This window comes from Gasterosteus aculeatus, chromosome 2 (assembly GCF_964276395.1).
Source record: "Gasterosteus aculeatus chromosome 2, fGasAcu3.hap1.1, whole genome shotgun sequence".
Lineage (NCBI taxonomy): Eukaryota > Metazoa > Chordata > Actinopteri > Perciformes > Gasterosteidae > Gasterosteus > Gasterosteus aculeatus.
Genome location: NC_135689.1, coordinates 7,430,149 through 7,452,160, shown reverse-complemented (window position 1 = coordinate 7,452,160; position 22,012 = coordinate 7,430,149). Strand labels below are relative to the sequence as shown.

The 22,012-nt window shown below is 46.6% G+C and overlaps 1 protein-coding gene across 33 annotated transcripts in view; it reads right to left on the bottom strand.

Moving 5' to 3' along the window:
* hspg2 (heparan sulfate proteoglycan 2) overlaps nt 1-22,012 on the bottom strand; it is a 76,438-nt gene that overhangs the window by 38,031 nt on the left and 16,395 nt on the right. For 24 of the 33 annotated variants that reach the window (XM_078089574.1, XM_078089607.1, XM_078089608.1 and 21 more), the window contains exons 2-25: nt 16,416-16,545; nt 16,069-16,119; nt 7,705-7,814; nt 7,478-7,536; nt 7,204-7,376; nt 7,053-7,085; nt 6,298-6,423; nt 5,977-6,165; nt 5,780-5,905; nt 5,024-5,155; nt 4,485-4,629; nt 3,936-4,093; nt 3,685-3,825; nt 3,391-3,554; nt 3,128-3,307; nt 2,728-2,924; nt 2,465-2,612; nt 2,177-2,304; nt 1,876-1,962; nt 1,548-1,612; nt 1,264-1,319; nt 926-1,066; nt 569-742; nt 101-280 (exon numbers count right to left, since the gene is read on the bottom strand). In XM_078089574.1, the coding sequence (XP_077945700.1) occupies nt 101-280; nt 569-742; nt 926-1,066; nt 1,264-1,319; nt 1,548-1,612; nt 1,876-1,962; nt 2,177-2,304; nt 2,465-2,612; nt 2,728-2,924; nt 3,128-3,307; nt 3,391-3,554; nt 3,685-3,825; nt 3,936-4,093; nt 4,485-4,629; nt 5,024-5,155; nt 5,780-5,905; nt 5,977-6,165; nt 6,298-6,423; nt 7,053-7,085; nt 7,204-7,376; nt 7,478-7,536; nt 7,705-7,814; nt 16,069-16,119; nt 16,416-16,545 (3,093 nt within the window). The remainder of the gene's footprint in view (nt 1-100; nt 281-568; nt 743-925; nt 1,067-1,263; nt 1,320-1,547; nt 1,613-1,875; nt 1,963-2,176; nt 2,305-2,464; nt 2,613-2,727; nt 2,925-3,127; nt 3,308-3,390; nt 3,555-3,684; nt 3,826-3,935; nt 4,094-4,484; nt 4,630-5,023; nt 5,156-5,779; nt 5,906-5,976; nt 6,166-6,297; nt 6,424-7,052; nt 7,086-7,203; nt 7,377-7,477; nt 7,537-7,704; nt 7,815-16,068; nt 16,120-16,415; nt 16,546-22,012) is intronic. The other 9 variants (XM_078089599.1, XM_078089694.1, XM_078089662.1 and 6 more) reach the window with 3 other exon arrangements.

The following is a 22,012-nucleotide window of genomic DNA, read 5'->3' as shown; positions in this document are numbered from 1 at the left end:
GCGAGCAGAAGGTGGGAGAACGAGGCAGCGTCAGTCAGTCCGTTGTTGTCGGGATGCAGATTGAGCGACACGATATTCCCCACTGGGCAATGCGGCTCACCTCTCTGAAGGTCACGGTCACCGTTTTTGAAACACGTGGAAGGGGCTTGGTCTGAGAGTAGTGCTCCAGGAAGATGCCGTTGCCCTGCAGAAGCACATCTGGCTGGCCGTCAATCACCAGTGATGGCTGATACTCTTGGAACAGCACGGTGTAGCGAAGCTCGCCGCCGTAGGCCGTCACCTGTGGACAACACCGTCAAAACAAAATTGCATGGCGGGACGGTATTTCACCCCTATGATACTGTGGGGGAAGTTACAAGACACCAATGTTGGGGCCCGGGTGTGAATTGAAGCCGGGAGGTTCAAAGGAGGCTCTCTGTGTGCGTAAGTGCCGTCTTTTCACCTTAAAACATGTTGAGGCTTGACTGAGTGGGACAGAAAAAGCAGACAAATCTAGCTTCACCACCACTTCTTTTTTTCCCCTTCCTTATCCCCTAGACTGCTCTCGACTTTGTTGTGTTCCTCTTACCTTATCTCCGAGGAAGCTCTCGGGCAGGACCCAGTAGTAGGTATCTTTGGGGGAAAAGGGTACTGCGCGGTAGACAACTTCAGAGGAGGCCCTCTGGGAGATGCCTTCAGAAATAGTTCTGGTGTTGGCTCTGTTGGAGATGGAGAGGAGCTGCCCGCTCGTCCCTCCGCGCACCTGAGAGGCACAAACGATTTGTCTGAGATGTGAACGGAGACTTACAGGCCCACGCTCGCTATTTGTACGTTGAATCTCGCTATTCAGCATTTGACAGGATTTGCTGATTCAGCAGCAATAGTCAAACCGTGATACCGGTTATGTTCACCCCTCCCTTTCGCCATTTGCAGGTCGGCAACCTACTTGATCTCTATTCCAGGTGGAGCTGGCGCACTGCTTGGTGACGCCCATGCAGAAGCAAGGTTGACAGCCATCGGGGTTGGTCCCCGATAGGTGGAAGAATCCGGCCTTACACTCATCGCACACAGCGCCTGCCACGTTGTTCTGAACCACACACAAACGCACACATGTAATCCGTCTGCCAATAGAATACTTGTCTGTATTGTTTTGCTTGTTGGATTTTTCATGAAAGACTAGAAAGAAAATAAACAAACAGTAAGACAAATTTGCCCCCAATATAGGGCAGATTTCACAATAAATGCAAAAATGTCACTTAGCAGTTTGCCATATGGTATATATACCTTGCAGCTGCATGGTCTGCTGCTGGAGCTGATCGTCCCTCTGTTATCACAGCTTTCTGCAGGAAGAACGGAAAGAAGATGACATACTGCGTGGGGTGGAAAGAGTGTTCCATCCACGCTGCATATCTGAGCTATGACCACATACTACTGCCTACTGAAACACCAGTGGGGTGTGTGTGGGGGGGGGCAATGGTAATCATTACAGAGTTCCTATCACTAGATATAGTTTCATGTCTTGAAATGAGAATAAATATGTTCAAGCAATTTGTTGGGCATATACTCACGGCCAGGTGTGAGAGTACATCTTCCATTAGGCTGAAGAGGGTCACCCTGGTAACCAGGAGCACACCTGAAAGAAAAGAAAAAAAGCCCAATATGGTTTATTTATGCTTTCTAAAAACTCAATTCTAGGGCAGGTTATGTCATTGTTAGTTTTAATAACAATCGTGTGGATATATATATATATATATATATATATATATATATATATATATGAATTAACATTTAACTGCCACTAATTAAAGAGGAATGTCGTGTCGTATAACCCATTTTACTGCCATCTACAAACTATTTCAATAGTAATAAAGGCCCAGTTGATATCGGTTTCCTCACTTTTCACAGCGTCTCCCCGTGTAGCCGGGCCTGCAGGCATCACATGTTGGCTGTTGGTCAACGTCCAGGAAGCAGGTGTCAGAAAACCTACGAAGCCACAAAAAAACAACGACAATGGATTAATGACAAGCAGGTTGAATGAACCGGTGCCAAATTGTTGAATGAGCTCAGCTTTTGGGAATGAAAAAAACAAAAAAAACAGGCCCTCCCCTTTGATGCCTTGTGTGTGGTATGTGTCGTCCCCTATTTGTACAGCAGATGTGTGTGTGTGTGTGTGGTTTGAGTGGGTGTGGGACCTCACCGCCGCGAGGTCTCGTAGTAGGGGCAGGGGCAGGGCTTGCAGTCATCTGAGCGACCTCTGGTCGCGTCACCAAAGTAACCAGGGCGACACTTCTCGCACTGGGGGCCCTCGGTGTTGTGCTGGCAGCTCTGTGGCAGGAAGAACACATCGCTCATTCCTGTGCCGGGATGCCACTCAGAACAAGGCGGGATAGTTTGACATTTTGGGACATGTGATTTTAAGCACTTCAGGGTATTCTCAACCAGTTAAACTCGTCCTATTCCAAGAAGAGGTAGAGTTAGCCATTACCAGACAGCGTTCACTGATTGGGTCACAGGCGCTGGCGTGTCCATTACAGTTGCAACCGGCACAGGTGCCAAGGTAGGAGCCGCCCGGGACACGCTCGAAACCAGGGGAACACATCTCACAGGACAGGCCTGAATATCCAGGAGGACATCTGGGAACGATAAATATGCGACAGTTTCATCAGTTTCAGGAACACAACTGTGGCAAATAGCAAACCTTCCTCATGTTGTAATAAAAAACAAAAAACAAAATAAGTTATGTCTTACCTGCACTCTTCCACATCCTTAGCATGACCCTCCGTGCTGAACTCCACAGTGGTGGTATCCATGACAATTTCACTGAGCCCAACGCTGACCATGTGGTTGTCGTAGACAATGCGGATGTGTATGCTGTCCAGGTTGGCCAGCGTCATCATCAGCTCCTCGCGGCTCACAGCGCGGCCGTTGGAGTGCTGCCATTGGTCCTAAAAACAATGCCGAGCAGGTTTACTGATGTGTTTACATTACATCTATTTCAAAAAAGGAATAAAACATATTAAGATGTTTATGCTATACAGCATGACCATTTGGTTATATTTCTTTTCAGTGAAATGTGGTGCAATGCGATTTTAGTTTTTGGACAACCGCTGACAGATTTTTCTATCATCACAAACTTAGAAAGACTTACTTCAGTGAATTTGATCTCCTTCTGGTTGACCACTTGGCCAGGGGTAGGTCTGCCTCTGACTGACACAAGCCTGCGTCCATTTCCAACGAGAATCACATCGGGCTTCTCCACCGGCTCAGACAGACCGCGGGCCAACGTGTACCGCACCTTGAACCTCAGGGAACCGCCGTAGGAGTCAATCTAAAAACAGTAGAAATGAATGCAATGCTTTAGTTTGTAAAGTAATTAATAAAGTATAATAAAGTCCGCAGGTCACTCTTTACTTTGTTGCCCAGGAAATGGCGAGGCAGTGACCAGAACGAGTCAAGGATGAGGAAACGGCGTGACAGGTCGACGAGCTGGAACTCCTTCATCTCTGGATTAATGAGGAGCTGAGAGGAGGAGAGCGGAGGAGTGCCCGGCCTGGACGGAGAGGTGACATTCACTCCTGGAAGCGAGAATAACACAATCAACCAGCCTGTTTTCATGCTCTAGGACGACACACACTTTTAGAGGTAAAGGACAGCGTGACCGCGTGGTCAGATCTCAGTTTAATAAGCATCGAATGGCGTCAGTGCCTTTGAAGTCTTCCTCCTCCGTGAAACGCAGGCCGATCTGGTTCCGGTAGCGTCCGGTTCGCTTGCAGTTTTTGGAAATTCCGGCACAGAAGCAAGAGACACAGCGGCCCTCCAAGCTGAAGTGACCATCCTGACAGTTGCCTGAAATGAACAAGACGAATTCCATTCGTACCGTATCTAGAATTCACTCGGGTGAAAACGGGTAGTGATGCCGATAGCGAACCCACAGGAAAAAAGAGAGACGGCGGTACCTGGATTTGGACCTGACGTGAGAGTGAGCACGCCGTCGGGGATCCCAAACACCAGGCCTTTGGCGTTGATGGCCTCACAGGTGTACGCCCCCTGGTCGGACTCTTTCACATCGCGAATGGTCAGGGTGCCCCGGCCATTCTCGCTGGTCATGGAGATCCTGGGTACATGGAAATACGGCGCAAATGATCAATTGCAGTAGTTGTCTAATCCCACACACAGCAGACTGCGCCCTGAATGAACGGTCTGACAACTGCAACTTTTCGATTGGAATCCAAGGTCTAAATAATTTAATGAGTCAGCACTGTAATCCTTATTTAAAACAGTCCGGCGAGAATTGTGTAGAGAACGCAAGCTTGTAGTAATTCTTAAATCCTTGCGGTCTGCTGCCGATCAACTGAGCAGGAATTGCTTTCACCAGATGTTTTATTGGAGACAGCTTGCCCAAACAGTGCAACACATGCTCTTTCAACAAAACTCACTGTTGGACTGAATTTTCTGTTACCTCCGGGAGAAGAAAGTAATATATAGAAGAAGAACATCAAACCCACCTGCTGCTGAGTGGAATGTGTCCCCAGTTGAGTCTCCAACTGATGATAGGCGTTGGCACTCCAACAGCTTGACACGTGAACGTCACCGTCGCCCCCCGCGCTGCCTCGACGGACTCTTCCGGCGGGCTCGTCACAGAGGGCGGGGCTGCAAATGATCGAGGAGATGAGCAGCTGTTTTAACATAATAAATGCACATGTGCAAAAAGGCTGGCAAGCGATTAAGTGAAGCTCATAAACGGCTGAAAGTCTCATAATTCTGTGCTTTGGAGGGACGATTCCCTTTCAGTGCTCAGGAATGGCTGCTTCACAAAAAGCTCTGTGTCCAAGTCGCCACGTGTGTGGGAAAAAAAAAAAAAAATCCTGGTTCACAGCGAATTAGTCACAGCATACAGAGGAAGTCAGAGGGTAACTATAGAGGGGAGTCAGAGAAGCGTATAGCGAGGGAGAAGAAGAGAGAAAAGAGTGTAATGCGCATGAGAGGGGAAAAAAAGGAAAGGTAGGAGCGCTGTGCTGCAGACAGCTGCTGGCGGGGGACTCACTGCAGCCGTACTCATCGGAGCGGTCTGGGCAGTCCGGTTCGTCATCACACTGGTAACTGGCTGGGATGCAGGTGCGATCGTTCAGGCACTCAAATTGCTTGGGAGCGCACCTGTCGCCGGGACCCTTGGTGGCTGTATTCATGACAAAACGGATCACAGCAGTCAGTTAGCTAGGAGAGGTATTGACCTATTCAAACTCAGGAAAGCCAAAGGACCTACTTACCTACCTACCTACAGACCTACTGTGACAAATTCTCGTCTTATTAGTCCTTTCTCCTGCCTGCCTGCTTGTTGATTAACTCTACTGTCATTCCAGACCCTTCAACACGGTCATCAACACGAGATCATATCTCATTCCCTTCACCTGGTCCTCATGCCCTTCCCGCCTATCGTCCATTCCCTCATTCGTCCCTCACTATTTAGGTCCCCACACTTGCACTTGCCCTCTGCCAGATTGTCTTGTGTGTATGCCAAGTTTCCCAGCGTTTCTCAATTACGCTGATATCCTGTTCTGACCTCGCCTGCCTCTTTGACCGCCAATTCCCTGCCTGCTCCTTTTTTCAGATTTGTTTGATTGCCATGCTGGTTCTGACCCCCCCCCTATTCTCTTTCACGGATTCCCTGCCTGCCCCTCTGGCTTTGTTTGCCTGTTGGACTCATATCCCGGTTTTCGACCCTGACTGATCAAGTAAAGCACTTTGATTGGAGCTCTGATTCCGAGTTATGCTTTCGGGTCCTAGTACCTGTAATCCTTACACTTACGGCAGTCCGTTTCATCAGAGTTATCCTCGCAGTCGTTGTCGCCATCACAACGCCATAGCTTGAGGGCACAGCGGCCGTTCTTGCATTTGAACTCGTTGGGTTCACAGGGCGATGGGGTACCTGTGAAAAGACGCAGGGTAATTAGTGCTCATGCTGTTGTCGGAGAGGACGCACGAGTCCGCGGTGCGTACCGCATCTGAGCTCGTCGCTTCCGTCCGAGCAGTCCCTCTCTCCGTCACAGATGTAGTCCCGGGCGATACACTCTCCGCTCTGGCATTTGGCTTGATCCGCCCTGCAGGGTCCAGGTGGGCTGGGGGGCTTCTTGACGGCGGTGGTTGTGGTTTTAGCGGTGGTGGGGACTGGAGGCTCTGGCTTTATCTCTAAAACAAATCTCTGATTAACCTTCAGAAACCCTGCGAACAAAGTTCTGACTTGGAGCGGTTACGACCGCGTCAAGCCGCTATTCCATAGCTGTAGCCGCCCGCGTTGCAACTCCAGCAGAAGCCACTCACCACAATTTGTCTCATCGCTCATGTCTCTGCAGTCCGGCCTGTTGTCACACAGGTATTCCATCAGGATACATGTCCCATCCCCACACCTGTGCTCGTCTGACGTGCAGGGTCTGATGTTGGAGATTGCTGTGAGAGATGCAGAGGCTACAGTTCAGCTACTAGCAAATTGAGGTGGAACAACCCAAAGCTTCCTGGGCCTCTCTGCCGTCAGATTACTACAACGGGTGTAAAGCGCGTGGCAGGTTGTAAAGACTATCGTGCGACACTCAATAATCAAGGATATTCTGAAAACAAAAGCGTGTTCTTTGGATAGATGGATGGACCGACTTGACTAGACGCCACAACTTTGTATAGACACCACAACTTCAATCTTTTGAATTTAAAGATGAAGTTGGAAGTATTATCTACCGGTTGCCATGCCTGTTTAAAGATTTGGTGGGATTTGTGTGAATCAACAAACTGGTTTAGACTGCGGTGAACAGCAGCATTACTAATCAAACTCAAGCCATGCAAAGGTCTTATCCTTTTCACTGTGGACCTCCCGGACACTCAGAAGTCTACTTTATATTGGTGCTGCCATGCAAAACATTCCTCAAACCACACGAACACTGCTTGTACATCTCAAGGTAAAGGTCATCGCACGATTTCAACAAAAAAAACACAGGATGTGCTCGACTGTTCTTTCTAAGAGGCACTACAGCTTCTACGGTACAGTCGGCTCAGTCACCATGCAGGGGGCCTGGCACAGTACAAACCTGGCGCTGCTATACGCTCCATTCGAGGATCAACTAGAAACCAGAGGGAAATGTTAAGGGCCCCGCCTACCGCTCTGGTGGATCTTAATCTGCTAGCAGAGTCGCTTCCCGCCCGCGTGTTAAGCGGCGGCCCTCCTGGCAGAGGTCTTACCTTCCCCGAGCCGCCTGAAGTCAAAGCCCTGGACTGATGTGACGTAGGAAGCGATGGATCCCTCCTTCACGACGTTGTACAGGACGCTGCGTATCTGATCGTCATCGCTGTTGTCGTCGGAACCCACGTCCATCTCCACGAACACGTCCACGCCGTCGTCTCTTATCATCTTCCTGCAAAGAGCAACGAAAAAGCCCGGTGAGTCTGCGTCGTGCCCCGCAGGTGGTTTAGCGGGAAGGCAAGACAAGGCACGATTTAAAGGATCTGTTCTTACTTAATGAGAACCACGTTCACTGTTTGGATACCCGGAATCCGGTTGTAGTCTGACTCCAGCTGCGAGAGAGAAAGCCAGACAGGAGTTGAGTTGAAATATACAAGCCAGGTGGCTTATTTTCAGACAGGAGATCACACATGCTGAAATCAGCAAAGTCATAAATAACACGTAATAACCAGCATCGTCCTGTAATTCAGTTGAGTCCACCCTGTTACAATAGGACGTACCGTGTCCACCACTGCTTGGGAGATCTCATTAAAGGCCACTGAAAAGATGTCCTCCAGCTCGGGGCCGTACACCAGGGAGTCAGTGAAGTTGACAAGAGCTCTGTAATATACTAGAAACACAGAGATGAGAAGAGAATCCGTCAGGCAAACGATACAATAGCACCCAACGACCGCAGGCTCGGCATTAATGTCCATCTGTTGTGGACTTCAGATATTATAAACCAACATAATAATACAAGATTAAGAGGTTAAGTTCATCAAACACAATGTGATATGGGATAATGTTTGGGAGTCGTTTTTCTCCGGGAAGGCTTTGGTTGAATATTTCAGAGATTCAAAACTGAGCAGCATGACTTTGAATGAGAGCCATGGACAAATTATGGCATCTATTTCCATATCTCAGTTGTGGTCGGGTCCGCGCTGCACCACACACCAGGCGCAAATAACAGGCTGCTCCCGAATATACACCCAAATATAACCATGAAACTAAAGTATCAGCGCATGTCTTCCTCGCTGTACGCGTCTTTCTTTGGGTCATGGACACGGGGAGACACGGCATACTCACAACACGCCACAGACAGGTGCTGATAAAGCCCTTTTGTATGAAAGCTAATCAACAAAAGACGTTATATAGACAAGACAATGTGCGTATCAGCCAAAGCAGCATGGCCACGAGGTTGCAGAGGCTCTCCTGATTGAACGCAGAGGGTGTCAGAGATTTGGAAGGGAGTTTGAGTGTCACTGCAGTGCTCGCGGCTGCGGAGGAAGGAGTGTCAATGGTGGCCTCAACACCCGTTTCACATTTTAACAAGTCATTTCTTTTTACATTTTCCATTTCTTTGTGACGGTTGTTTGACAGTTGCACATTTTCATTTAGCTCCACCCATCCACCACATATGCGGACGGACCACAAAAGAGTTTTTATACAATGTGTCATGACGTTTTGGGGATTTGTATTAAAATACATTACACGGACATTGCGCCTAACACTTTTGGCACATGTAAGCACCAGTTTGATTACCGCATCTCGTCCTTTTATAGGATCGACTCTTTCCAGAGTTGTGTTGACTCCCCAGTCATGATCTCAATACACCACCACATTGTTATCCCCTAAGCCCTCCTACACCCTCTAAAAAGTGAATTCATCCAACCCTTACTCCACTAATATACTTTTGTTAGCTCATCATCAACAAAAGTGCAGTCTGCATTATAATAACTCCGATGCCATGGGCTCAGCCCCATGCAACTTAAAATAGCAAAGGCCCACTGGGTGCCCCGTTCGCACATGCCTGCCAACACGTTGTTAGGAAGGACCAGCCAGCTTCTGATTTCACACTGGCAGTGTGGGTTTAGGGAGGAAGTCAATATTTGAGCCGTTTCTTGCATTCAGGCGGTAATTGCCATGCCGAAAAACAGTCATGTTCCTGGAGTACAAATAAACATACCCAATTATCTGCAAAGGAATACATAGGCAAACACTTGAAGAGGAATCACTAATATCCTTGGAGTTTCTTTGTTTGCTCTAATTCCCGTCTCCTTGGGTAATCCCAGAGTCTGTGTACATTCAAACTGCGTTATCTGCATTCAAGGCCTGTTGAGAACCCTTCCCCCTTTTGCTCCACTGCCTGAGCTCCGGCTGGTTAACCGCGTCCCTCCTGCTAAATTCTCTTTCCTTACCCGGAGCATTGGCACTACAAAACTGGTGAGGAAAAGCCGCATTTATGACAAAGCAAACCGAGCAGCGCCTGTGAAAACCCACAGTAACGTGAACGTGTAACAACAGAACTGCAGGCTTTCGCTCAGCCTGGCAGGGTGCCTGAGTGCTGGCTGTTACTGTCAGACTAATAGGATTAATAGTCAGGGCTTGAATGTGGACCCAGAAGACAGGCAACTTCAAAGTTAGTCATCAAAGCTCCTCATTTGACCCGCGTATAATCTAATCCCTTGAGTGGGCACTCGCCGCGAGGTCAACAGCAGCTCGCGGGCCCCCAACTCTCCGCTTTGACGCTAACCGACTGGCGAGTGTGGAACTGCCACTGCCGCCGCCCGAGATCTTTTGATTAGAGTGGCGGGTTTGTGCCCCGCTGCTGTCCCGTGGCTCTTTGACTCTTTTGAGAGCCGTTCTCTTGTGCATCGCTCTCGGTATCCAGCGGGTGAGGAGGAGGGGGAAGGGGGATGGGGGGGGGTCAAGCACGACAACCATCAAGAGCGATGCCGTTGTCGGAGGGCCGACGTGACGGGAATTATAGCATTCCATATTGTTAATTCACTAACTTATTGAGCTATTAAATCTGTTCAGTAGAACTGTGGCGGCTTTGTCCAATGGGCCCCTCTGAACACGTAGAGGCCTTTGCAGAAGACAAAGACTTGATTGAGCAGGGAGCGCGGCTTGTCCTTTAAAAGCCCAGCCGCTCCGGGCTTTGACCTTCAACCCCTCAGGGCTGCGCCCACGGCATCGGCCCAGCGCCACCCGGGCCACTTACAGAGAATCTATGAGGGAAAAAGGCCGAAAACACATCAAAACTCTTTGATAGCGTATGTTTTCACCCCTCGTGGGGTTTTCTACTTTGTCCCTCTAATTTAATTTAAAAAAAATACTCCTCTCTCCCTTTAGCTCATACACAAGTCTCTTTCTCAGTTTAACTGTGAACAGAAACCCCTGCTGGTGGCAAGCCTAGAAATTCTGTCTCCAAGTCTCCACTCAGTGCCCTCTGGGGAGTTCCTGGGAGTAACCTCTGGAATCACTATTACGCTTGCCCCGTTGCGCTCTCCCCCGGCTCGCGAGCATAATAGAAACACCATTGTGTACGACAGAGACCGTTTCCATGTTGCAGTGATTCTCAAAGACAGCTGGTTTGCATCATAGTAATCAGCCATCTGCATGGGGTTGAAATTACAAAAAGCCCTTTTCAAATTAAATTGTTGGAACACTTTTTTTTTTTTTTTAAGCAAGTGTCGGGCGGTCCGCTGTAATGAACAGTCATGTATTTCCATAATATCTTTACGAAGATGTTCTGGCCTGGAAAAGGAAGTGTCACCACTTGACTGGCGAACTGTATTACTCAATGGAACAACTCACTTATTTTCCACACGCCTCAGAGGAGGAGAGAGAGACAGAGAGAGAGAGAGAGAGAGAGAGAGAGAGAGAGAGAGAGAGAGAGAGGCAGAGAAGCACGCGTGACGCTTGGTAGAGAAGACACGCCGGACTCGGAATGTCATCTGAGAGTGCGTTCGGAGGCGAGAGAGCGCACAACTGAACAGAGCAGGTGATAGGAGAGCGCTCTCAAGACGAGAGAGGGGAGGGATCCAGGTATAAAAAAAATAAAGACTGCAGTCCCGTTTGACTGTGGGTTATGTATGTTCTCCAGATATGAAGAAAAAAGGGTCATTATGGGAACAGAAACATTTAGGAAAATGCAAATAGTTGGCATAAAGCTTCTTATAAAGTGTAAACCGATATGCATGAAATGATGTGAAATACACCAAGTATAACAGCAGGAGTGGAGTGCAAGGTTGTCATCCCAATTCTATGAGAAAGCTGGTGATGTCAGTATCAATCCCACTAATCGTGGGACGAATCGTTGTGGACGGCGGTGCTCGGCGGGACAACGGGTCCCGTGGGTTTTGTTTACTCGCCGCTTATGACTTGCGGGCACACCTGCGTCCGGAGACACACACACACGTCTGCTGGCGTAAGAGAGTCAAAGACAAAAGATCAGAGGGCATCTCTCCCTGTAACCGACTCATCTTTGGCTCCAGCAGAACAAAGAGGATATCCCGTGAACCAAACACATGCTTCCATGCGCCAAAATGTACCCTTCAGCTGTCCGCTCCAGAGACACACACACACACACACGCACACAGACACACACACACCCTGGGGTTTTGCAGTGACGCAGGGAGGAGCCGCTTCCTGTTTTCCCTCCGAAATGGAAAGAACTGAGCTCCATAATCAACGTTTTTTGTTTTTTTTTCACCAAAAGTCAAGCTTTTCTGCACTGGCAGAGGCAACAATGACCGTGTTCTGTTTTGCGGTGACTCATTGCATGCAGTTACACCGTGGGACATGCTCTGAAATGTCAGCTGAGCAGGCCTCTCGGGGTCTTCTCGGTCTGCAAAGCCCTCTGAGAGTCTGTTCGCTGTCTTTCGATAGAAAAATGTTGTTATCTAATCTCGAGGATTAAATACAGATTCTGAGTGCACTGACACCGTGCTGACGAGACAGATGTCCACACTCGGATCCGGATTGTGTGTGACTGCACTCCTTAAGCCTTGAGGGGCAGCAGTAAACTACAGCTCCTTCATAATGAAGTAGGTGTGTCGGATCCAACTGTACGGCTGTTTAAACCAAAAAAATAAAAATAAACTAATGGCTCCTAATGCATCATTACTGTAGCATGTCTTAAAGAGGAGTGAGGATTGATAACAATTTTCTTTTTTAAGTTTTACCTTTAGATTCACTGCGATCGCCGCAAAACTGTTACTAAAAAGGTTGAGAGTTGACGGAGAGAAAAAAAAAATCCCAATATCTCCTGCCAAGAATGCAGAGTATTAAAGGTAATGAAATATCCACTACATGAAAGACTGCAGATATGCTGCGACCCTTGTCCGAATGCGAGCGAGAGCCAGACAGATGGGGGGTAACAGCTCTATTATTACTCTTCACTCGTTTATGGGGATCAGTGACTGAAACAAGGCCTTCACTGTATAAGACCACGAACGCACAGGAACCCCGCGAACAAACCCCTCTCACCAGTCGAGGGATTAAAAGTGATATCTCGAGTAAGTGCCTGTGTACAGCCGAAAGTTAACAGTTTTACAAATCCCAGGAGAGGTTTTTATTTGCTCCAGATATTCTCCAGTGCACAACCAGGAGGCCTGTGCAGCTTTTATCCAAATAAACCTTCAAATCTGGGAAAACTACAGGACAACTGGAAGCCCTGCCAACAACCACAAGTTCCAATGCAGCAGCTGTTTTGTGACACAACAAACGCGTTTTTTCCCTCCTATTTAAGGTATTTTCAGAGAGATCATTGAGGTGATGAAAAAGAAAATAAACTGAGGTACTAGTCGCAAGCAACCCTGTCCTTGACCGAAGAGAAGTCCTTCAAACAGCTGCACGCGCTCTCGTTCTGTGCAACCCTCAACATCTTTTCCCTAAAGAGGAGCAGCACAGGCAAGTTCTCCAAGGCAACACATTTGTTATTGGCACAACAGAGGGAAGCATCACGGGGTAAGGTGCAGTAATAAGGCTCGAGTCCAAATCAGCCGCGGCTCCCCTCGATGTGCATTAGGCAGTTTGTGAATGGCGTTCATCAGCGCCTGACAATTCAGACTGAAGTTGAGACCAAACCCGGCTTTCGATAACACGTCCCTCGCCTTTTGTCTGCTGCGTCCACGGGAAGGGAGCGGGTCCTCTGATTACGTTGTCGAACGTAGTTTTCTACTTCGCTCTTGGGTCATTTTGTGACCACCTTGAGGGCCCCCCGGCAGCGCAACAACAAAGACTTCACCGAAATAGCAGCAGCTGCCAGCACTCGTCCCCCCCCGAGCGTAACTGCCCGGGAGTATGCGACACACACACACACACACACGCGGAGGCAGTGCCACTGAGACGCGCACATCTCACACTCGCTCATGATGGAATAGTGAGTGGGTGGCCGAAAGCAGCGGCCGGTTCACTGCCCGGGCCAGAGAGAGAGACAGGGGACATTATCCTGATGTATGGCCCACTTATGCTGCAACATCTGTTATTCTCTGGAGAAAACAAATAAACAAAAATATCGACTAAGGCTTGCTGATATGGCCAAAATCTTTGATCCAGCTAAGAGTAATGTTCTATTTGGATAATAAAGCAGTGAACATGCTTGTATATACAGCATGTGTTTAGAATTTAAACATTTAGTTCAATCTGTGTCAGAGCAAATATGCAATAATTAATTACTTCTGTAAAAAGAAAAGTCTCCGACAGAGACGTTTTGAGAGATTGAGTGTATTGCGTCACAGTCCGACATCGGAATTAACTTTATATTTCCCAAGGTTCTTTCTAATACTGCGACTTTCATACATGGCACCATCTTTGAGAAAGACTTTTTCGGTGGATGTGACTTCTCAAGGTTTTCATCCCAAATTAGCCCGGGGAAGAATTTATCCCCCATCCCCGTTACAAAGTGGGACACGGTGACCTTTGCTTCTTCGGTTTCTCAACAATGTGGCCAATATCCCTGGTGCAATGGGAATGTTTGTGATGGAGCCTGCGAAACAACGAAAGGCTTTCACAGATGAGACAAATTCTATTTGGTCGCCCAGAAATCACTTCTGGGATCTCAGTGTGTAGGTCAAGACAGGTTGGGAGGACACGGGGCGCAACCTTCGTGTCCCCAGAGGAGATTGCAGACTATGATTATGTGCAAAAAAAAAGATAAAGAGGCTAAAAATAATCTCATTTTGGCTTCTGGGAGGGTAAGGATAAAGGGAATGGGAATTCAATAGCTGTAGGCAAATAGTGGCACAACAGGAAATAAGCCGTAATCGGGGCGAATGTGGTAAATACATCTCCCACTTCAAAGTAGTGGAGGGGGGAAGGAAGGCAGAGGCTCGCATGAACAGCCTGGACAGCCAACAGGACGAGAATCTCATAGAAAGTATTCAGCATTATGCACAGGAAACTCAATTTCCTTCCCACTGCTGTTGGGCTCAAAACTATATATGGAAATGGCCTGTCTCCCCTAATGGCACCGGGATCAGACCGAGCGGAATCCAAATATATTACCACCTTTGACATTCCACAATACGTGAAATAAATTGCTGCGTAATCTCAGTTTCGCATTTAATTGGCACATTAAAGCAACACTGACCTTTGAGTGGTTACAAAAGCCAGGAAGTTCATGGAAACAGATGCAATTAACCAAAGTTATGGGGAACTTTTGTAGGTGGGTCTCACACCACAAAATGTGAGCGAAGTAATCGAAAATACATTCCCATCTAATGCAGTCGCACAAACTTTTGTATATTTTTGTGGTCGAAACTGACCTGATCTGTGAAGCCGTGTTTACAATTATTATTTATATTTTCTTCATCATAGCGCTGCTAAAAAACGTTTTAAACCTATATTAACAGCCTAGTTTGTCACATGCTTTGAAGGCCACACAAATAATTAAAAGCTACTCTGGCTACTTTAATAAAAATTCAGAGAGGCCTCACAGTGGCTCTATTTCTGTGACCGAGGCACATGATGCACCTCAGCTATGATGTCAGCCTGCAATGCTGGTACCAAAACAGTCATCTGCCATGATGTAATCCGCCCGGCTAACCAGACGAGTGCCAGCGTCTGGCACCAAGGACGTGATGAGAAGCAGCAGCTTTTACCAGGCTTTGTTTTCAATAGGAATATGATCTGACCTGTCAGGATATCAAGTATTTTAATGTTAAGAAACTGTATAATAATGTATTTTTTCTCAAACGAATATTTTTTTTTTATTACTTTTTTCCAATATTAATCTTTAATTGGACTTTTTTTCTCATGATATATATATATATATATATATATATATATATATATATATTTTCAACTTTTCAACCTAATATAATTTTTTTCAACATTTTTTTTACTTTGTTCTCATGTATGTCTGACCAAACATACAACATACCTTTTTTTAAACACATTTTTGACCCAATATTTATTTTAAACTTTTTTTCAAAATATTTTTTTAACTAATATTTTTTACATTTTTGGAACCTTTTTGACTTTTTAGAATTATTTTCCATGACATTTTTAGACAGGAAAAACAAGAAAATTGTCCAGGAACAGAAGAGTAACACGCAGCAGTAAACCACAGATTAAATATTTAGGCCCATCTTTCAAGGATTAATATACTATTTATTTATTTGATTTTTTTGTGACGTAACGAGGTGCCCACAAATAAATCCTAAAGTGTACAAAAAGTGAGAGGGCTGGAAATAGCAAAAAGCATTTGAGTAGAAGGCAAACGGACGTGTTCTGCTGCAACTTTTATTGTTCAGGGTGCTTTCATATATCTCATTGTGCTGTCGCCTCGGCCGCCGGTTTAAAAGATGAAAGAGGAGTGGAGATGCTTTTGTCTCAAAGACAAAGCTGAACGAGTGTGTTATGACCAGACTGTGGCAAGCTGGAAGGGACAGGGGGAGAGGGTGTATTAGGATGTGACGGCATCATCATTCAGGCACCGACGCATACACACACACACACACAACACCGCACGAAGCGACTGAAGTTGGGAGTCACAAATAGGGAAGCTTTTTTTGACGGATGAGTTATGTACCGCACATCGACAAAATCTGCCAGGAGAAAAATGGTTAGATTCAATAGATGCTCTGGTCCCTTACTTGTGCTTGTGACATCAGGCGTGCTACCATCCTCCTCTCCACTGGGCAGATCTTTGAAGAAAGAAAATTGGGTTTATAGTCAAGTGTGCTGGTTCAAAGCGTGAAAACAGATCACGTGTTATGCTCATATGTAAAATAAAATTAGCTCTAAATTCCTCCCGAAAAGTGTGAATCCTGCACATCAGTGTTTATATAAATCATGAAACCATCCGAGTACTTATATCATGCATATCTAGTTTTGGGACCAGTACATATAACATAAGGAATGCATGGGTGCAAAACATCTCTAATGAATTACGGGCAGCTATAGCTTTGGTTTGTGGTGACACGGCCTCCATCAAACCCACCTCCTGAAACTCCATCGGCGGCAAAGTCCTCGTCATCGTCCAGCAAGCTCTGAGACGCCAGGACCGCTCTCTCGCCCTCCAAGTCTTCTGGCAGAGGGACCTCTCCCCACACCTTGGAGGCCTGAGTCACCTGTAGCAAACAGAAAGAGATTTATAGGGGTTGAAGTCTCCGCAGAGAAAGGTTACGCCCAGTACTACACATGGACACTGGAAGGGTGGAGGCAGGAAACAGGGGATTGTGAGGTGTTTACTTTTACCATTTATTATCTTCTCAAGGCCTTTGCAACAAATCCCATACAAACAACATTGGTGTGAACAAAGCTCATGCAAAGATTTTGTTTAATACTGTTTAAAGAAATCAGGACAATTCGTTCTATGTATTTCTAATACAAAGGTAGAAGCCGGCAACAGATTTGTACAGCTGGTTGCAATGACCCACGCATAGATACACAACACACACACACACACACGGGGAACACACAAGACTATGAAAGCCAAAGAAAGCAGCTGAGGTTGACATCAGATTGAGTGGATGACAAGTATGATTCAGAATCCCCCCCGGGTGGAAAAAACAACCACAAAACATAACCAGCTCCATTGTGGAATTAGTAAGGAGTCTATCACAGAAACATGAGGCCACCTGATTTAAAGTCTGGACCAAAGTGGTAAAAAACATTTATTAGCCACACCTAGTGGGGGGTTAACTAGTAAAAAACACAGTAATATGCCAATAAAAGTCTTATTTTACTGACGGTATGTACTGTCCAACGGTATTATTTCAGAATTGATTTCATAATACAATACCGGACAAGTCCTATGAATATAGAGACGGAGCCTGATAGACACATACACATTCCCAATGACACCAAGGTTGGGCAGACGCGGTTATCTATCTCAGCATCCAGTGTGCCCAGACTGCGCCTATAAGTTTGGATACGACCATGGCACGATGCCACCCGCGGCATTTACAGTTGGTATGGTCCGCCAGTTCCTATTTCCACCTAACTCTGTCCTGGTGGTTTTCCTATTTAAATGGCTCCGGCTAATAAATAACTAGATATATCCCCACAAATCCCCCTTCCCCTGACTGAACACCCTTGTAACAACAATCCCGGGCCATTTTCAAAAGGAAACCACTGACTAGCCAGATTCTTTTCAGTGGTGTTGAGCAGCCAACCATCCCAGTCCCTCGGGAGGGGTTTTCATCTGAACCCGTCGGTTACCGTTAATGCAAAAAAATACACCTCAAACTTGTGGAGTAGCCTTGGCTGAGCCTGATCTTAAAGCCGGCGTGTTAACCCACCCGTGCTGTCATTGTCAGGACCACACATTTGCTTCCTGAATGGGCTACTGCATTCTAGCTCAAAAGGCTGCAGCGACCTTTACTCTCGGTATAGGAGTTAAGACGGGTGTGTTCTGGGAAAGAAATAGATCCCTCGTGATAAAGTTCTCGACAAACCCTGTAATTCTTTAAACTCCAGCCCACTCAAAGGACACGCACCTTAGAAACCCAGCCTGCTCTTGAATCTTTTTTTGCATTTCCAGAAGGGACAAAATCGCGAAACAGGTAGCTGCTGGGCATGCACATTTACATGCACATACACAAACGTCATACACACACACACACATGTCACGCCCTGAAGAGCACGGACATTCCAGCCAAAAGGAATTCAACTGTTTCCTTTTCCACTGACACTCTGCACACAATGAACAATGTTTGCCTAGCGGGACAAAATAGTTATAGCTCTAGATAATTGGTGACAGAAACCATGAATAATGACTGACAGGTGAGGCTGTACAGAGGCCTGAGGACCCGCATTACGTTTATCCAGCTGTTAAACTGGGGTTTTCGTCCTGTGAACAAGTGATCAATGGGGTGGATGCAGAACCTTCTCAAAAAACTGGTACGATTCATTCTTCTGTCCGTGGTCAAATCTTGCAGCTGGAGACCATCTGTCGTCTGTACTTCCAAACAAATGCTGGCTCCTCAACATGTGCATTTGTCCCGCATGCCCGTTTATTTCATTTCACAGTGACTTGCCATTAACATCCGCTCCAGTTTGCCTGCTTCTTTGTTTCCTGATATAGAAAATAAACTGCTAGCAGCCGTACAAAGATTTACAATTCTTCCATCTGATCACAAGAACAAGAAGACGTCCCATAAATGATTTCAAAGAATAGCTGCGTACATTTTTCTGTAATTTCACCTGGCGGGATAAAGCTAATTCAAATGTTTTATTGTCAGTAGCATGACATCAACACTGAGATAATGATGGACAAGCTAATTCACCATAATTTACTTCTTCATATCACCTCCGGCTGCTTTAGCTTAACACTCCCTGACTGGTGCTTATTTGCACTAACTACTGTGTGTTACTGTTGAGATAACATGCACAAAAGTATAGGGGGTCATTTGAGCATTACCGGATAGAAAGGAACACAAAGAACATAAAGTCAGAATACCATCAGACGTATAAGCCCTCTCATCAAAAGCTTTAGATTCAGACACACAACAGTGCCTTCATGTTGACCGCGATGGACATCCCTGCGTCCGTCCAAATAATCACTTCATCATTTCATCCTATTGGATGGGAAATTACCATAACTAGCATGCGAGTACTTGATTTATGGTCAAAAACATGTTTTGTAAGGTCACAGTGAGGCTTCAGCAAGTTAGTATCAGATCATCCTTGAGTCAAATTTTGCGTCGAGATTGAAGAAATTCCCCCCATGCACACAGGAGATATTGCGTTCACGAGGGTGAATGATGTAAACAAGGCCTCCAGCTACAGATGTGGTTGGCGGGGGGGGGGGGGCACCACGGTTTCCAGAAGCAGTGATAGAGACAAAAATGTACAGAAAAACATCCAAACCACTGGAATGTCCCCTCAAATAGACAAATACATTTATGCAAATGTCCACAAACGCACACACACACACACACACACACACACACACACACACACACACACACACACACACACACACACCCAAGCATGTGGCACTGTCACACACCATGATAAACCCCACACTACTTGTGGTTACATCTCTGTGACAGCCAGATCCTGTCAGAGGCTGTGTGAAACGAATTCTTCATGGGACTCGATTCGCCCTCTCGGCTAACAAACCCACTGATGCAGCTGCAGGACAATCTGTGAGAAACATCTTAACACGCATAACTAATGTGTGACAGGAAACACGAAGCTGCTGATACTAGACGAGAGGTCCCACAGAGAGGTGACGCTCCCTCGTCGAAATATGTAATGCTGTTTTTTATGCTCGAAGCTGCAGTGGTTTAGCATTTAAAGCATCTTCTGAGAACACACCATGCATCTGCACACACACACACACACACACAGAGGTGAAAGTAGAAAGAGGCAACGTGCCCCATCCAGTTCATTCCCATCAATCGATTCAAAGCCCAGGTTGTGACCTTTCAAGCAGGCAGTGCGCTGGCACTCGCAGAAAACCTTCACAAGATGAATTCCCAACCTCTCTGACCCTCCATCGCTCCCCAGCTACTCACCGCTCTCTCTCTCTCTCTCTCTCCTTCTTAAGGACTAACAATATCTGCTTGGACTTGAAGTTGCGGCGTGTACTAAAGAGGAATGGAATGTAACCGTCAGAGAGCATTAAGGGCATGAATGCCTAACACACACACTCTCTTCTCTTTAGGTAGAGCAGGCTGAATAGAAGGAGCTCGCCGAGCACTACCGGGCAGCCACGAGCTACCGAGCCTCGGAATCAGATCCGTTACAGCACCCTGGCGATCGAAAAAAATGAATTCGGTGCCTGCTGTTGGTGACGTCCTTGGCCTCGTGTTTTTAAAGTGCGATGAAAGATACGGCGGCAAAAAGGACAAAACCCTGGAGGAATGTTTCTTTCCCACACTTGCGGGAACAGGAGACACAGATGTTTCAAAGTTCCAAACAACAGGGACGCTTTTTCTGTGTCGGCGTATGTTTGTGTGAGGGAGACAGAGCTCCTACGCGTTTAACCCTTTGGTGGAGTAACTGCCACCTCCGACCCCGGCTCCATCACGGGCCGATGAGTGAGCTCCTTCGGCTCTCTGCGGCTCCTTGACATTTCTACCGGGTTAAATCCAAAGTGAGTTGGAAGGGGTGGAAGCGGAAGGACGCTCGTCATTCAACGTACAGACACTCGTCACTTGTCTTCTTCAAGTGTTCCACGACCAAAACGCTGTGGGAAAAAAACACGTCGGACTTTCTCACAAAAGGGGGTTTGCTGAAGGGGGGCCGGGGAGGAAAAATGTGAAGGATAAGTCTGCATTTTTAAACACGTGCTTTGAGTGGCTGCCCGGCCTTCCCCCAGGTCATTCATTCTCTCTCCCACACACCGGCCGTGCACCGCTTTTTACAATAAGCTTGGTCTCCCTCTGGAAACAGACAGAGGACCGAGAATGATGCATTTTTAGACATATTCTGGTATAGTGAGGTGATGCAGCAGAGTGCAATGCACGGAGGACATTTATTTAATTATTAATTAAATATTAAATGAAATGTATTCAACGTGTAACAAGCATACAGTGTGTTTTATTCTGTGTTGCATATTGTAAAATAACCTACTAATGGACCTCAGCTGATAAAAGAGTATTCCCTCGATTTAGTGACTTTGTCATGACTCATGATGGAAAAAAAAAAGATTACCATTTTTTGGCAACCCAGATATGTCCTTCTCGTATTGACCCACGTTGCCTTAAACAGATAAGAAAGGCGGGCCGCGGAGGTCTGGTGAGCTCACACCTTTCGTACCAAAATCATCACTTCTATCGTTATGTAAACCGCACACGGAAAAAGCACGCCGGCTGCACCTGGATGTGATCAAAGAAATTCAACGAAGCGCTATGAGAGGGTCTGTTGTGTCTGCCTCCTCCAGGGGGACAACACTCCTCTGTGGTGAAGCAGTCAGTGCCTCCCACCGTGTCAGCATCTGCTAAGCAACCTCACACACTCCTGGCCCTTCAAACCAACTAATAGCGGGGGGGGGAGCATGTCTAAATAAGCCTTCAGCCTGTGTGAACAATAGGTGCAGTCACATGGGGCGAGTAAAGGACGTCTGCAGAGCAACAATTCAATGAAAAGAAAACTAAATTGCATTTTGTATTTCCTTTTTTTTTTGTGCTCTGCTGCCGGTATGAAAGGAACATGAGGATGAACTGTGCACGTGTGCAAAGCTGCAATTGCCTCAAAAACCAATATGAGTTAATACCACGCCTAATAATAGCCCTTTTCTTTTACTTTGGAATGCGTGTGGTATCAGTAGTTCCCATAAAATTACATTTCCCACAAGTTGAAACTGCCAATGGAAAGCATTTCATTTTAACACATTTCTGTAACTGACACAGATTAAGTGTTTTCCCGGATGCTTTCCTGAGCTTTTGTTGGATATCCCAAAATGAACTGAAACCAAGGCTTGGGGTAATATAATAATGTCATTTCAGCCTTTGTCAGTCAGCCCCAAAATGGTTCAGTTTGCAAAATAGGGATGAGTCACCATAATGTATTTTAGGCCAAAGGTCGCAGCCTGGCGACACAAGGACCAGAGCAGAGATCGTATAAGCAGACTGTGAAACCAGA